This window comes from Fukomys damarensis, unplaced genomic scaffold, assembly GCF_012274545.1.
Source record: "Fukomys damarensis isolate Sample0158 unplaced genomic scaffold, DMR_v1.0_HiC HiC_scaffold_15, whole genome shotgun sequence".
Classification (NCBI taxonomy): domain Eukaryota; kingdom Metazoa; phylum Chordata; class Mammalia; order Rodentia; family Bathyergidae; genus Fukomys; species Fukomys damarensis.
The window spans coordinates 28303534-28320866 of NW_022900927.1; the positions used below are offsets into that span (position 1 = coordinate 28303534).

The 17333-nt window shown below is 41.5% G+C and overlaps 1 protein-coding gene across 1 annotated transcript in view; it reads right to left on the reverse strand.

The window, feature by feature from the left end:
* Ppm1h (protein phosphatase, Mg2+/Mn2+ dependent 1H) overlaps positions 1 to 17333 on the reverse strand; it is a gene marked incomplete at its 5' end in the record, with an annotated part of 171135 nt that overhangs the window by 33165 nt on the left and 120637 nt on the right. The window contains 2 exons of the mRNA XM_010644822.2: positions 6392 to 6499; positions 11933 to 11996. Coding sequence (XP_010643124.1) covers positions 6392 to 6499; positions 11933 to 11996 — 172 coding nt within the window. The remainder of the gene's footprint in view (positions 1 to 6391; positions 6500 to 11932; positions 11997 to 17333) is intronic.

Sequence of the window (17333 nt, forward strand, 5' to 3'; positions counted from 1 at the left end):
TGTAGGGCCATGAAGGCTTCCAACTAAATTTCAGGAGGCCTAGGAGGCCATGTGGTATGCCCTTAAGAGGGCAGCGCTTCATGAAGCTGTGAGAGTGAAGCCAAAAGTGGAGACGCCAGGAAGCTGGAGAAGCCTGAAACATGGAACATCCGCGGAGGTAATCCACAGGCAAGGAGCACAGCCAGCTGAGAGGTCACGAGGGCTGGACCCAGCAACCCACAGGGTGGTGCCCCCAAGGCCTTTGGGTCTCACATCTCACCACAACTTGCTCATGGAGCTGAGAGATTTAATGTTTGCCCTGCTGGGTTTTGGTCCCATTCCTTTCCATCCTATTTCTTCCTTTTGAAATGGGAATATTTAGCCTGTGCCATTGTATGTTGGAAATATTTAACTTTCTTTTTGATTTTTGCAGTGGCTTAGAGTTGAGTTTTCATTGAGTTTTAGAGGCTACTTTGAACTTAAACTTTTCAGCAACATAAGAAGTGTTAAGACTCTGGAAATGCTTAGAGAAAGACTAAATGCATTTTGCATAAAGAGATAGGCATGAGCCTTTTAGTGGCCAGGGGTAGAATATTAATGGTTTAGATAAAAAATGACTTTTAAAACTCTGATGTGCACAGAGGCAAGGCTTCTGGAAGGTGAATGGATCATGGGAGATATTAAGTGAATGTGATGTGGGTCCTGGTTGGAATAGGTGAGTCACTGGGGGCACGATCTGATGAAGGGTATAACTCAATCCCCAACTCCTCTCTTCATTATCTGCTTTATGGTTGCCACGATGTGAGCTGCTTTCCTCTGTGCCAGGCTTTTCCACCATGTTTTTATGTTTGAACCAGTTTACCATGGACTGAGACCTCTAAAACCATGAACCAAAATACACTTCTCTTTAAATTGTGAGTGTCAGGTTTTGTGTCTCAGCGATGAGAAACTAAGACAAAGCTCTGTGGAAATTAGCCTTATTATAGGTAAAAGCCTTCTGAGCTAATCTTCTAAACTCAGTGACTCAAGGCAAATTTTCTTTCACACTAAACTCACTACCGCTTCCTTCCTTCTCTTGTCCTACTTATTCATCTCTTTAGATTACTGTATATGGTTCCATTTTCCTTTTCCAAACTGCTTTGTCTCTTAGGAAGCAAGAAACAGGGTTTATGGCTAACTATTCTGTAGCTAGTTTAGCCTTCTAATCCCTTAAGGCCACATTTCCCAGTGTTTTACTCTAGCGCTACTAGACTCATGATCACTTTGGAAAAAGCTACTGAGATTGTGTCGTTTTAATGAAGTAAGAAGGGGAACTAGGAGCTAATATTCATTATATCAAGTTTTGTGCTAAATGCTTTATATATGTCATTTAATTTTTTTTGGGGGGTTGGCTTCCTTGGTGTGAGAACCCTAGGGTCCTTTTTACTGAAGAAGCAGCTGAGATTTATGTAAAATAACTATTTGAAAGGCACTCAGCTAGTAAGTTTAGAGACAAAGTTCAAGGCTGATTCCTAGCCTGGGTTTTTAACCACTGCATTGGAATGCCCTTTCTTAGAGCTATTTTGAGGGGACTAGGGAAATCTTTTAAACAAGTCTTCCCTCTTGTATCACCCAGAGGTAATTACTGTTACTCTTTTAGAAAATGTCAAGATGTTCAGCTATGTACATACATTTTTGAATCAATGTTCAAACTTTGTATACACAGTCACCTATTTCACTTGCAGTGCAAACATTTCCCCATGTTGTTATAGTATGATATTGTTTTTTTATGAATTGGCCAGACTACTGAAAGCACAAAATACAATAAAATATGCTCTTTCTCAAAATGAGATTTTGACTTGGAGCCACAAATAGAAACCAAGAACTAGAAGTCTACAGATGTTAGGATGCAAATATGAGATCTTAAATATTATTCAGGTTTTCATGGGAAATAATAGGAATACCAAAATAAGTAGTCATTCTCTCTTCATATGATCATGAACACACAGAATCCTGAAGTGCGAAGCCTCTTGAAAGACAGAACATTTACTGTCTCTGACCATGCACCAGACCTCATGCCAGGCAGTGCCTCTAATGTCCTCATCTGTTCTTCTGAATAACTTTGTCAATACAGGCCTTTTATCATGACCTTAAAGAAGGGGAAAGACTGCTGAAATCACTTGTGCAGGCCACAGGTACCAGAGGCACTGGGGCTGGATATTGAAGTCTGAAGCCTTTGTTCTTTTAGAGAAGACTGTTTCAGATAAAAGAGAAAATATTATTTAGATTAAAAAATTCCTAAAAATGAGCTAAATGAGTGATCCAGAATTATAAAAACACAGCTGATTGAAATCCTAAAAACTAAGAAGAGGAAAAATGAAGCAGAGAAAAAATTGAGCTCCTTGTGGTTCCGTCTGGCAAGGGCAAGAAGAGGGTATTGCTCAGTAGGGGGGTTGGCTCTGCACACTGGATCCCAGACAGAAAAAGGCCTTGTCCTTCTGAGAGCCCAAACTGGGGTTAAAGGCAATAGCATGGTCCTGGAGTGGAGGTTGAAAACCAGGGTGAAATTAAGAAGCAGCTCTATGGAGGGCCTGTCATGGGCCCAAAAGGGGCGTGGAACAGAGAACATCTGGAAGTTTGGGCACAGGCCTGTGCCAAGCTGCCTGAGTAATATGACACGTTGTGTGCACTGGCCTGGACGGGGGAGAACTATTAGGAAAGCGGGGAATGTGGAAGGCCTGGGCTCCCTTGCCTTTGAGTTAACAAATGCTTTCCTCTTCCACTCAAGCTCTTTCAGGAGAGTACTAAAAAGATTAACAGAGAGCTTCATAAACAGAAAGACTGCAGCCTGGCTGGAAAAACACAGACAAAGCAAGGTGATGTGGACCAGAGAGTGAAATTTCTCCTACACACCCCTTATAGGCTGTAGCTCACAGGCCTGAGTTCCCTTGGAGGGGCCTCTTATGGAATCCAGGTCTTGGCCAGAAATCCCTGCCTTCTACCCTGGAAGGTCTGACAGAGACTCAGCAAACCTGGCAACTGTTCTTCAGGTTTGGCAAACTCAAGATTTTTCCAGCGCCTTGTATTCAGCAAAACTGAAAATGTGTTTGGCTAGAAAGCCTTCTCTAATTTTTAAACCCCTGTGCGTTTTTTACATAAATTTGATCCACATGTTTTTGATTTACTTATATTTAACTCATCAAATCAAATTAGGAGCTACAATGATGAATGGGAACAATGCTAATTTCCAAGAAGATTTTTAAGTCCTTTTTCTTAGAAATAAAATCACATTTCCTTACTCACCCCCCTCAACCGTTAAAACTTCCAGACTGAGCTGGGTTTGAAATTTAGAACCCAAATGTGAAATAAAGATCCATGCTTGGCAAAGACAAAGCGAAGCAGGGGAATGCTCTTAGGAAGTCACAGCTAGAAAGTGAGGGTGGAGGTGGGGGAATGAAGACAGGGAGGGTCCGTCTTCATTGGATGGTTTAAATAAATGAACCTGGCTTTCCGGGGTCCCAACAGAAACCACAGTTTCCCTTAGGTCTGAATTTATTATTTCTGCCACAGGGCAAAGGCTGTTATCTCGAAGGTTTGGGACTTGGGGGAGGGGGGCTCCCTGAACCTATTTCTTTCTTCGGTTCTTTTCTGCGTGAGCCAATTCAAGCTGTTCCTCTCTCCCCTTCAAACAGCACCCTGCCCTTCTTTTCTGGCTCTGGCTAAGGCCTCTCCATCTGGAAGCATTTAAAATGTACAACAATTTTAATCTTGTGCAAGAGAATCTTAGGGTATACACACAGTACACATTCATTAAGCTAAATTATAGGTATACAATTTTATTTTGCACAGCTCTGTCCGGCTTAGCTCTTCAAACACACACACACACACACACACACACACACACACACACACACACACACACACACACACACACACACACACACAGTCATTACTGTCTTTCCCAGTTACCCTTTCTACTACGCCACCCTATCCCTCAACTTCTGCCCAAGGCCAAGTAGTATTTTTCTGAGAAAATCTGGCTGATAAGGTTGCATGACAAAACTGTTCTCAGCTTCATGACAAAGCCCCTAGAATCAGTACCTAATAGGTCCCTAGGACCGTGAGTGCAGAAATTTCCCTGAACTCAGTCCTCCCTCCAGCAGCCCTTGATCTAATCAGATAGACTGAGGTAAAACACTAGCTTTCTACTTAATAACTGTATAACCAGGGGAAATTATTTTCTTTCTCTGAGTCCAAATTTTCCAATCTGTAAAATGGGTGCAACAGCTACACTTACTTGACAAAATTATTGAGAAGACTAAATGAGACACTATGGAAAAACTCCAGAGTCTCAGATGGAAAACAGGGAATGTTAAAAAGGTCTAAAATTTCAATTAAATAGGAGGACTTGATTTTAGAGAGCTATTGCACCACATGACAACAATAATTAATAATAATGTATTTTTGATTTCAAAATTGCTAAAAAAGATTTTTTTCTTTTTATTGAGTTTATTGGTACATTCTAGGTATACAGTACAGTTACATTCATTACTTGGATCTTGTACCTTTACATGACAGGTCTTGGTTCTCATTTTTCCCCCTTGTCCCTGCCCTCCCTTCACCCCTCTTTCCCTCCCCCTTTACAAACACTTCATTTCCATTTTTTTATTTTCTCATATTTTTTTCTTTTCCCTTATTCCCTTTCCCCTACCCTTCCCACTTTCCCTACACCTTTAGCCCTTTTCTTCCTATTTTCAAAGATCCCTTTTCCTGGGATTAATAGTAGCAGAGAGATTAGAAGATCTAAAATCTAACTGCATATAGATCATTCTTTTTCCAGCCACACTGAACCTCTTCTCATTCTATATAAAAAAGTGTAAATGGAAAAGGGAGGAGAGAAGGAAGTTTCAGTCTGCAGCATTAAGGAGAAAAATGGTTAATTAGCATTTTCAGAGATCCTCAAGGATGCTTCTGGAGAGCAGAAAGCACCATTTAACATGTCTGATAAAGGCTTCTTCCCAAGGAAGAAAACACAGAAGTGTATGAGTCCAGTTATGCTCTGTGCTCAGTGGAGTTCAAAGATTAATTACTTTACTCTCACGACAAGTAGTTTTAGCAGTAATTCATGGATTATGACGTTGGCCTAAATCAAGTTGCCAGGAATCTACCAGCTTGGGGGGAACCCGGAACACCGCATGTAGTGATGGTCCTGCTCACACAATTGCTGGGAGGGCTCAAAGAAAGAACATCTTTAGGTTCTTGATGAATGGTTATTATTTCTTCCAAGCTGACTTCATTCAAAATCCAGGCTTTTATCAGGGAATATGTGTATCTTCTATGCCCAATATTTACTAGAGATTTATCTCTCAGTGGTCTCTTAGCTCCTATATCTAGATGCACTTTGGACACTAGCCACAGCTCCAAAGACTCTAAAGGAACCATGCCAGCTCATATCTTTGCCTACAGCGGCATCGGAGTTGACAGCTAACATGAAGGGGCAATCATTAGGGTGGAAGTCACCTGTGAGCCTATATAAAAGGTGAACTGCGCCAACTAAACTAGCATTAGAGTTTTCTATAACACAAAATCTTTTCTAAGCGACACTATGTGAACATAGAACCTTCTATTGTTTCCAGTATTGTGGGAAATGTGATTTAAAAAAAAAAAAAAAGTCAAACATATGGGCAAAATGTTTTCCAACTTAGCTTCTCCAAACAACTACTAAATAATGCAGGTTTTTCAGGTCATTAAAATGTACCAAGAGATTCAGGCACACATGAGTGACTATATAATACATGGTAGGCGGTGAAAATGCCATGAGAAGATGCCGCTCTGTGCATATGAGGAACAGACAAAGACAGTACTCTGGCTGGGCAAAGGGGGAAACCAGGGAAGTCTCCATAGGAGAAGTCTCTGAATTAAATCATAAAGGAAAAGACTTGGGTGTTTAAAGCTGGGTAGGAAGGGCAGACTTGCCAGAAGCAATAGTTTTAGACAAATATGGAAGACTGAAGATTATGTACTGGAAACAGGTCTATCTGGCTGGTACAAGGAACAAAGATCAGATTAGAAAGACTAAATTACAATAAGCCTTGAATAGCAATTGAAGGATTTTGTCTTTATTCTTCAAGCCATATGGTGCCAAAAAGGTTTCTGAGCAATGAGGAATCAGGGAGTGCTTTGAGAAAAGTCACCTGATAGCCACATGGAGGCTGGACTGAAGGAGGCAGGGAATGCCGCTAGGAGGCAACACAGCTCTCTTGGGCAGGAGGTGATGAGGATATAAATTAGGATAGTCAAGGTGAGAAAGGAGTGACAAGAGAGACAATGCAGAAGTAGATGTGACTAAGTGGGTATCAGTGTGAGTCAGGGAAGGCATAATGTAGAAAATACTTTATTGTACAAAATATAAACAGAAAACCTCATGTGGTACCTCTGGAGCTGAAGACAGGAATGGTTTTATGTAGATGTTGGAGTCATGCACCTTCAGGTCATGGTCCCCAAGTCCCCTGGTCACTCCAATAGTTGCCATTACCCGGGCCTAGGAGTGTAAGGAGAGGGTCATCAGAAACACACACATAGTGAAAACACCCCACAACACTAGCGCTGCTATAGACTGAGCATGATGAAAGAATTTTCCAATTCTTCCTGTCCACCTTTCCACATCCCTGTCAACGTAGGTGGGAAGTTGTTATGGAGAAAGGCCTCACAAAAAAAAATTACTTCTGCATTTGGTTTTACCTCCAGGTATCCTAAATATGTTGGGTTGCTGCTATTGCTTCTCAGCTTTCTTTTCTAGAGACTGGAAGGGACAGTGCTAAGTAAACTAACTCCAGTTAGTTTAAACTGTGATGCCGATGGTTGCTGAAATCAGTTCATACTCGATCCAACAGCACCCACACATCCCCACTCATCCTTTTTTAACACAACTGCTGTACAAATATTTCCTGAACCTCAGTTATGTCCATAACCCTGTTTTGCCAGTGATAAGCACTAGCAAAAGATGTACAAAGCAAGGCAATGCCTACCCTCTTAAAGCTCAATTGTTAAGCTTTATGGAAGGAAAAAAAATACATCATTATTAACTCTGTGGTCTCTCCTAGCATTCCTACAGATTCCTTCTGTACAGAAAGGAATAAAATGTCACCAGTGCTGTAGCTACTCAGAGAACTCCAAGCGGAGATGTTATGCTTTTTATAAACTGTTTTTATGAATGGCTTAAGGAAGCAAAACACTATACTAAAACCTACAGAGTCAATTTAAGTATCTCCTGGGATGCCACAGGTTTGATTTAGCCAGACATTTATTGAATGTTTGCTATGTGCAGACACCATGTGGTGGGGGACACAAATGTCTAAGGCCTCATCCTTACAAGAGAGCAAGGTGGCAAGGGAGATAAGAGGTACTGCATGTCTAAATCATAACATATAAAATATAGTTAGATGTTAAAGACACATGAACAACGGCTTATGTGAGCCCATAGGAAATAAAAATTATGCTCAAAAAGGCCCTCGGAGGAGGTGGTGCAAAACTGAGCACTAAAGATAGACAGCACCAAGACAAGCAGACACAGAGAGATGGAATGAAGCCTAATGGCTTAACCCTGAAGGCATCAATAACATATCCTGTGCGACGTCATCATTCAAAACCCTAAGCTCAAGCCCCTGAGCAGGGAGATTGCTGGACACCAGAGGACAAATGTACTGTATGCCAAAGGAGGGTCACTGTTTTCACTGAAAGCACCATGATCAAGCAAGGCCATGATCCATCCTGATGGCCGACACTGACAGGGGCTGAGAGGCTCTATGCATGGTTCCAAAATAATGCCTGAAGAGACTTAACTGACCTTGATAGCTAGCAAGGGGTTCATGTTGATTGACACAGGTCTCACTTTAACTTGGCCTTAGACACCCAGCAGAAAAGAAAAACCAAAAGAGGTATAAAATAATGCCACAATAATAATAGAGGTAGAGATAAAAAGGGGCCCCAGTCACTGACCCCTTCTGGCAATTTCCAGCTCTACCAGTAGCTGACCATGGAACATTAGGAAAAACTACGGTAAAAGCTATAAATTTTATATTTCTTAGCAAATCTGTTCTTCAAATTGTCTCTTATCCTACAGCTAAAACTGGAGAGACTTATGACAAAGTATCAGATTTATAACCTCTATCAGTGAAAGAATCTAAGACCAGCAGTTTCAATCATTATTTCAATTTCTAAGTGTGACTTTCTCCCCAACCTGCCCTTTCATTCTAGTGTGCCATGCTTAGATTATGAATATTCTAATTTCTTAAAAGTTTTGTTTGTTCTTGCCTAGAGGCTGCCAAACTCCAAGCAGTCATACAAATGGAACCAATGAGAAATGTGCTAGACTTTTTTTACTGGGATTCACCAAATCGACCTTGTAAACAGCTCATAACTGCTAAACTATACAATATGACTTCTGTGTTATATTCTGAAGTCCCCTGGACCTTCTCCTTTATCCTTTTTGTGGGCTATATTCAGAGCAATCTTGCTGACCTTATAATCTGGCCCATGCATTCTTAACTGTTTCTTTGGCGTTGTCTCCTCCAGGCTTAAAAGCTATGCAGCTACCAAGATGACAATGCCAGTCACTTACCAAAGGCCTTTAGATAGACCCTCTGTAGAGTAACTCTAACTGCTCATCACAACTATGACCCTCTTCAGATAGAAGTAGCCAGAGCTGTCTTTGCCCTCTGCTCCCTCACAGCAGTTAGGGTATGTCTTCAGAGGGGGGAATATTGCAGATAGGTAAGTTAATTAGATATCTTGTAGGCAGTTAGACAGGGCCTCCCTCAAGGAGCCAACACTGCCAGGAGCCAACACGGAGGACAATCAAGACACATTCACTGAGGCCAGAACTGAAAAAGGAGAGAAACTATTATACCCTTGTGTTTCCCCTAGGGATAAATAGTAGAAATTGATATTCTAAATAGGTACCAATTACCTGGGTGGGGGGGCCAAGGTCTTAGCCCAGCCTTTCCAGGAAATATCCCTGACCCCCACCCTTACTGAAAAATCCTTATATACTCTTGCTATATGATTTGCTCCCCCCTTTCACCTTCATTTAGTCAATGTTACCTGGGTGACTGTATGTGCAATCTTATTGGTTGGTTATGGTTTTGCCCAACCTCATGCCCACCTTGTAATTTTCCATTGGGTCTTATAGTTTTGTCCCACTTTGTACCCACCTCACCACATGGCTTTGCTGTAGAAAACATCTTGGAGAAGTGGGGTGAGCAGGCAACCCACTTTTCGGTCCCCCTTCTGTCACTCTTAAGACAGAAGCTTTCTTTCCCTCAATAAATTTTTCCTACTCTTAAAACAAAACAAAACTTCCTCTATTACTTAATAGAGTAACTCACAGAGGAGAAGATGAGATAAATAAATAAATGAATAATGCAAGCATTTATAATCCAAAGCATTATCTCCATTTTCATCCTACTTCCATTTTCATCCTACTTCCTGAGAAGACTTAAGAATTTTGGAAATGGTGTCCATTCAGAAGGTAGGCAAAGGTAGAAATAAGGGCATGACATTTTTCTAAGGGCCAGTGTCAAAGGGAATGAAATGCAGACATGGGAGGTGAAGTGTGGGACCTCTGGTCTGGCAGGTTGCAGAAACCATTTGCTCTGCTGGGAGGCTGGGTAGGCTCCCTTGCAGCAAAGAAGCACTCAGTTCTTAAGATTCCTTGTGGCCCACTTGCTCCCTGAAGTAGAAGCTTCTTGGGCTAAAAAGAGGACATGTCTGTGCTTATGTCCAAAGAAATCTGATGCTCCTGCTAGTGACTGAACTTGTTTACAAAGTATACAAGTATTACCCATACAAATCCTTAAAAGAATTTCTGGAAATAAAAAGTAATAGCTGAGAAAGTACTTGGAGTCCCCTGGTAGGAGAATGCAGAGAGGGAAAAAAAAAACCAAACAATCAAGAAACAAAAGTCTTGGGCTGGGGATTTGGCTCAATGGTTCTGGCCCCACCTGCCTCGCAAGTGCAAGGGCCCTGAGTTCAATCCCTGGTATCCAAAATAAAACAAAACAAAAAGCTTTACAAGGACCTAGACAGTATTCTAAGAAATCATGGAGTCCGCAGAGTTGGAGGGTGTGCTCTTCAGCCAGGGCAAGCCTACCAATAAAACAAATAGAGGGCCAGGGGTTTAGCTTAGTGGCACCATGCCTGCCTTGCAAGTGCAGGGTCCCGAGTTCGATTCCTGGTACCAAAAAAAAAAAAAAAAAAAAGCAAATGGAGACATAGTGGCTTTTAAATAGAGCAACAGGTACAATGACAATGACTGCTTGTGATAGCTAGCTGCTCATCAAAGAACTGCCAAGCCTTAATTAACTGAAATGTTTGAGGAACATGTTTACATAAGTGAACTGAACTTTTTACTTAACTGAAAAATCCTAATCCTTTATATCTCACTGCTAACATTCTAAGAACACAGCCTATTTTTTTGTGCACCAAGGAGAGCACAGTAACTGAACAGCTTACACAGTAATTAAGATACATCGAAAGTGTGCCATGTGTCAGGGACCAGGCTAGGCAGGTACTAGGGAAACAAGGACAAGAAGATGTGGTCCCAAACTTACTCAAGGGATCAAGCAGGTAACATGAGAGTCTCACCCCGAGAAGCAGCTGCCGTGTTGGTTATTGTGCTGAAGGAGCCATATGAATGCCACTTACTGGACTGAAAAGCGCACACCCTCCCATCAGGGATGGAGAGTGTGCCCATCATGACTCTCAAGCAGAGTTGTAGTGGAATGGGGCAGTAGTTTATAAAACGACATGGGTCAGATACATTTGTGTTTTGTTTCCATTCATAAGATTCCTCCTTCCATTAAAATTAGTGCTGGAATACACTGAGGCCAAAACTGAATCCTCTGTGCCCACACTTGCTTACACAAACACTCTGACACACACAACCCACATACATTCTGCCCAGGAAGGCACTCTTTGGTTGTCTTGTTAGTCATTTCTTCTTGATAAAAACTACTGAATGCTGAAAAAAAAATTTTAGTTGAAGATTCTTCTTAATATGACCTTACTTTTTTTCTCTTCTGACTGGAACGATATTAATGTTGAGAGTCAAAATGTATTAATGTTCAGGGGAATAATGAGTGATTCAGAAGGTATTTATTCCAGCTGGGAAATGGAAATGTCATCTCCACCCCAAAATTTCATTCTCCTCCAGATCTAGAGATCTGTCTTCCTTGGAGAGATCTTCAGCCTTCCAAAATCTGGCTCAATCACGTGCTACTCAGTGTTTGCTTCTGGGGGCAGTTTGTGGTCTTTGCTTCTTCAGCTTTGGGCTGTAGTTGATCCGGTCCTGTAGTTTAATTGCAGTGAGGCTTAGGAGTCCCTTCCCTGGGGCAGAAAAGCAGTCTGAATCTCCATGGTAGAGCTTGAGAATAGCAGAAAAGGACAGAAAGCCACAGCTTATAACTGGTGCTGGCCCATGCTGGCCGTGCAGCTTTGGCAGAGCAGCTGAAACCTTATAGTCTCCACTGCCTCCTCTACCACTGCAGGCTTGATCTGCTTCTGTTACCAGATATAAAATGAGATGATGTACGTGAAAGTGGCAGTGTTTAAACACCATAAAAAGATACTCAGGGCCGGGGGTTTAGTTCAGTGGTGCTGTCACCTGCCTCATGAGTGCAAGGTCCCGAGTTTGATCTCCAGTAACAACAACAAAAAAGATAACTCCAATGGACTGGGTAGGGGGTGTTATAGTCACAAAATTGACTTTCATTCCTTGTGTTCACACTCCATCTTCCTCTGTCCTCAACTCTTCGGACCCTTAAGACAAGTGGCCTGAAGGGTGATGAATATAATATTCTTTCAAGCTGTCAAGGCTATAAATTCCCAAATGTTGAGAACACACAGACTGCCAAGGGCTATGCAGAGCAACAAGGGACATGGCCTCCTTTCCATCCAGGGAAGCATGCATGCCTACCTTCTTGCCTTCGCCATATATAAGGGGAAACTTCAAGTCATCATCCTCAATGGTTTTGTATGCCCTGTAGGGGGATAAACAACATTTTTTAAAAGGCTTGCACTCAATTAGTAAAGCTCTGCCCTGACACAGGCTGCTTGGCGCTTCCTTCTCCCAGCCACTCACCATACTACGTCTCCTTTAATTATCTATAATGTGTGTGTGTATTTTAGCAAAGCAGAAAATATCACGTCTTTATATGCTTGAAGAGAGAGAACATAAATTGGCACATTCATCATTAGTGATGGGGGAGATGACTTCTGTCCTTAGGGTCTATGCAGTAATGAGGTGACCTAATGACAGTGACTTGGTCCTCATGCCAACCTGCAATGGTGAGAAGCAGCAGAGCTCATAGGCGGATGGGGTGTGAAAATGCTCCAAGAGCCAGTTCTCACCTTCAGGGCTGTTCACACCAAGGCAGCCTCACAGCGAGATGCCTGGAGGAGGGACAGTTAGAGCCTATTTGACCTCAGGATGATATTCAAGGTTGGCACAATTTTTTGTTTTGTTTTGTCTTTTGTTTCACAACAGCTTTTAAATGTCCATTCAGCACATAGGAAGAAAATCCAGTTATGCTTCCAAGGTTTATTCCAGACAAGGTTATTCAGATGTACCGCCATCAAATGAAGACTAGGTCTTGCAGTTTTGCTCATAAGCAAGTTAAAACAAAACAAAACAAGAAAACAAACATTGTGCTCAATTATTAGCTTATAGCATCCTGGGCAAGTGGCTTTGCTTTTTCATCTTCAGTTTCCTCATCCATAAAATAAGGATTATACACAGGATATAAACAGCTTAATACAGAGTCCATACTTATTAAGATCCAATTAGTAGCAGCTCTTACTAATGGTTATTAGATAGTTAATGCTTGGCATAAGATTTCCCCTTTCTGCAAAATGGAGATATCACTGCTTATTCACTACCTCAAAATCGATGTTCTTTCTGGACCTCAGGATCCTCTTCAATCAAACAAAGAAGACAAAATAAAAGACAGAATAGGTTAGGTGTTAGAAGTTGATGCTTTCTACAATAAAGTCACCTTAGTGCAGAGAAAACTGATTTTATTACATGGTCTCCCAGTCCTATATACACTTGGGCAACTTGATAGTGAATCAGAAATCAAATTTATGGAAGTTTGTGATATAGAAAAGAATGCAACCTACTTAAAAAAGTATGCAACCCCAAATTTAAAGTAAGTATATCCTCATTGGGAAGCTATGTGATTAAGGTGTCCCTTTCCAGAGGATAGAAAGACAGTAAGGGTTTGTCATCCAATGCACCTGGGCTCAAGTTTGGTCCCAGGGAATTGCACGTGCATTCTGGACCTCAGGAAGCTCAATAATCAAAAAAGGCAAAACTGGGGGTCACTCTTGGGGTTGACAGTAAGTTATTCACACAGGACCATGTTAGGAGCTCAGTAAAGGCTAATTGTTGCTGCTACTTCAGTGAAGTTATCGAGGAGTTGAATTTTCAAAAAGGGAACTGTATTATTTCCTTCCTTCAAATCTGCCAAATTAACACAAAGTGGATAAAGCCACTTGTATGTTCTATATACTCACATGAACTATTTAAAACACTGTACCCACAAGTCTTTTGGGGAACAAATAAGGCTATTATTAGACCTATCCCTAGTTTGGGGACTGATCAAGTTTAGAGATCAGTGGTTCTCAACTTTGGCTGCTTGCTGAATCTCCTGGAAGGGCTTTCAACTATTCTGATGACCAGGCCACAATTGAGAGCAACTGAGGCAGAATCTCAAGGGCATGTGACTCAAGCATCACTTTTTAAAGCTTCCCAGGGGATTCAATGTTCAGCCAAGGTTGAGATCACCACTGCAGACTCAGCAAGCTAACATTCAAGATATGCAGTCATCCCTTCATCAGCCATAAGAGGACAGTCTTCAGGCTCCAGGGAGGTGAAGGGGCTGGCCTGAAAAGGGGCCACAGATGAGCACAAGCAAGACTTAGGGAGGCCACGTAGAAGACCAGGGTGTAGGACAAGACAGGCTCGAGGAAGAGCAGGGTGGGTGGGGACTACAGAGCGAAGGGCTGGCCTTGAAATTCAGCCATAGCGCTCTGGAGTTAGGATGCAGGAGGAGGCAGCTCTAGAGTAAAGGACAGGACATTACTTGGAGGTCACTATAGGTTGGCAAAGAGCACTCTTAACTGGCTTGTAAAAGGCAGTGAGAAAACTATTTTCTAACTTTGCCACAAGCCTAGGTAACTGAATTCTCCTGGGGCAGAGACTTTGGGGAGCGTGAAATCCATGTTACCACAGTTCCGAAAAGCAAACACTCATGGGACCGACAACTGCAAATTTTAATATAGTTTAACTCCCATTTCTTTATAGTTAGGAACAACAAGCAATTAAAAAAACAATTGACAATCTTGGAAAAGAAAGGTTTCTTCTGTTCCTGGCAATGTTGATTTTCAGTCAAATACGAACCTTCCATTCTCCCCTAGCAGCAAATGACAAGGATAACAGTTACAGATAAGAAGTGAAAGTGCATCATATAAAGGTAAATGGGCTTCCATTCAGTTAGAAAATCTTTCCAGGTGTGATGGTGCATGCCTTAATCACAGTACCTGGGAGGCAGAACTCTTGTAAGTTTAAGTCCCTCCTGGGTTGCATAGTGAGTTCAAGGCCAGGCTGAACTACATAGTGAGACCCTGTCTCGAAAAGAAAAGAAAGAAAATAAATGAATAAGTGCTAACTAATAAAGCATAAATATTAGGGCCAGGAGTCAGCTCAGGGGCAGAGTGTGTGCTTAGCAAGAGCGAGGGCGTGGGTTCAATCCCCAGCACTAACCAACTAATAAACAACAAAACATCTCAAGAGTTAAATTGGAATTGTGATAAGAGTCTATATAAATTAAATGAGTTAAAAATAATTATAGCAGCTATGATTTATTAAGCATCATCCACACGCTGGACACTGAACTTGGCACTTATACATCATATCTAAAATCTCCCGGAAGACCCTGCAATGCCCTAACTTACAGATGAGGGAAGTGAGGCTCAGAGAGATTCATTTATGTTCCCCAGGTCATACGCCAAGTTAGTGGCTCTACAGTCAAAACTTGGGCTGCCTCAGTAAACACACCAGAGAAATGTGCCACCAGGGTTCAGCTTCGGAGCATCATTTCACGTGACCAAAGAGTCTGAAAGAAGACCATTGCTGTCTACCGTTCAACAGGTGGCCAGCACACACGTGACAGAGAAAAGAGGACTTTGGCAAATAAGGACAATTTTCTGCACAAATGGCAAAGAACAAAAAGTGGTCATGTGGAGACAGAACGGGTGGCTGCTGTGCTGCAGCATCGACTTGGAAGAAGGGGAAGTCAGCAGAAGTGACAGGGTGTGTTCTCAGACCTGCAACTGCTTCCAGGCCTACTTCATCCCGCAGGACACAGCCCCGCAGTGTCCCACCGAGAACAGCCCTCCCCTAGATCTGCTGTGCAGCTGAAGGAGCCGCCCAGTTCCTGCCCACTTGCAAGGCCTGGCTGTCATTCTGCGCGAGAGTCCACGTCTAGGCTGTCAGCCCGACTTTATGCTCACAGCTCGTTCTCGGCACTCATCCTTCTCATGTGGGGGAGGTGAGAGGAAGAGAGTTCTGAAGCTTGAGAGCTTCAAGACATGCAGGCACTTTGGATCTGAGACTAACAGAGAATGTCTGGCATTGAACCAGTCCCTTTGCACCAGCTCTAAAATTTTCGAAATCCTAATTTAAGAAAGAAAGAAAGAAAACCCCAAAGAACAGATCCCTCTCTAGTTTTACAATACTGTAGCTGACCAGAGATTATATTCCAATAATTACTTGTGGCAAGATAGAAAAACTGAAAAGCTTAGGAAAGATTTTTAGAATACTCTTATTCTGGGTCAACTCCTTTATGAATATTTATGAGGCCAAGTGATAAAAGGATGAGATGAGAAAAAATGCAAGGCTTAAAAAGGGTTGCTAAATTCTTGGTTTTCCTTAACTCTGAAGTATTGTTCTTATAAGTTTCCTTCACATTTTTAAAAAGTAATAGTTTCCTTTGCAATGTTGATAATTATGTAGTTAAAAAAAATAAGCTGCTACTGTTTTGGTCACAATGGAGGGAAAGAAGCTCAGCATTAGATGAGACTGAAAAGCCACTAAATCAAGGGTACACCCAGTGTGGGAGTCCCCGCTACAAGCCTCTTCTGCTGGTTCCAGGCCTCTACAGGATGGACTGGTGTAGAAGTCACTGTTCATACTAGATATCAGCCCATTTAACTGGATAACAGAACTGGGAAATTCTTAAACTGAACCCAAACTCGCCATTATATTTGCTCTGTCTTGTGGGAATGAGATAAACTCAGTGTCTCTTCTGCATGAAAGCTCTGTAAATAGTCTCTTTCCCCAGTTATTTCTGCTACTTTTCATGGGACCTGGGGGACCATCCCCTACCATTCAAGTCACCATTCATTCAACGAATATTTATGAATCAAGCACAAATACTGTATCCTTAAAGAATGACAGTCAACATTGAAAACTTATGGTGCAGTTCAAATAAGTATGAAATTATTACTTCTTTTGATTTGAATCTTACCCTTTTAAATGAAATTGATAAGGCTTATATTTATCTTTCTGTATATGGGAGAAAACAAATATCATACAAAAAACACCCTAGTTCACAAGAAAAAAAAGACCAGAAAAGGTTTGTTTTGTTTTGGCTCAGAATATCTTATAGTTTATATTGACACAATGGATATTTTTTTTACTGTGAATTGAGGAGTTCATTGCCTTTATTAATTTTTTTCTTGTTACTTTCAGTCCATTGTTCTAGCCCACTGAGAGGTTTGTGAATTTGGACCCTTCCATCCAAAATACCAGCTCTCCTATGCTATGCAACATTAAATTTGCTAAGTAATGCTGTTATCCTTATCCAGATCATTGAAAAAATGCTCAATGGATCCAAGCCATTAGAGACCTTCCCGTAGGCTAAGCTACCTAGAAAAGGGATATATCAATATCTCTTGGAGGTGTGCAGAGGAAAGTGTGTGCAATTTAAAAAATTATACTCAACATTGTAATTCTGTCTCATGGACATGAAAATTCTATTCATTTCCTTTTTAATACAAACAAAGATGGTAAAAAGCTTAGCAGAATCTTGCCCAGTGGAAGGCACAGGAGGTAGGTTCAACAACACTGGACATTGAAACTAATGCTTAAAATCGGTGTACTGAGGGCTTTAAAAGGGCTGACTAAAAAAGCATTGATCAGATAGAAACTATTCTCATCAATTTTAACTTTTTGAAGCTAGCTCTCAGGTTATCTAGGAAACTGAGCTATTATCCACTCAGTGTTTTTTTCTGTTTTTTTTTTAATCTTGTCCAAA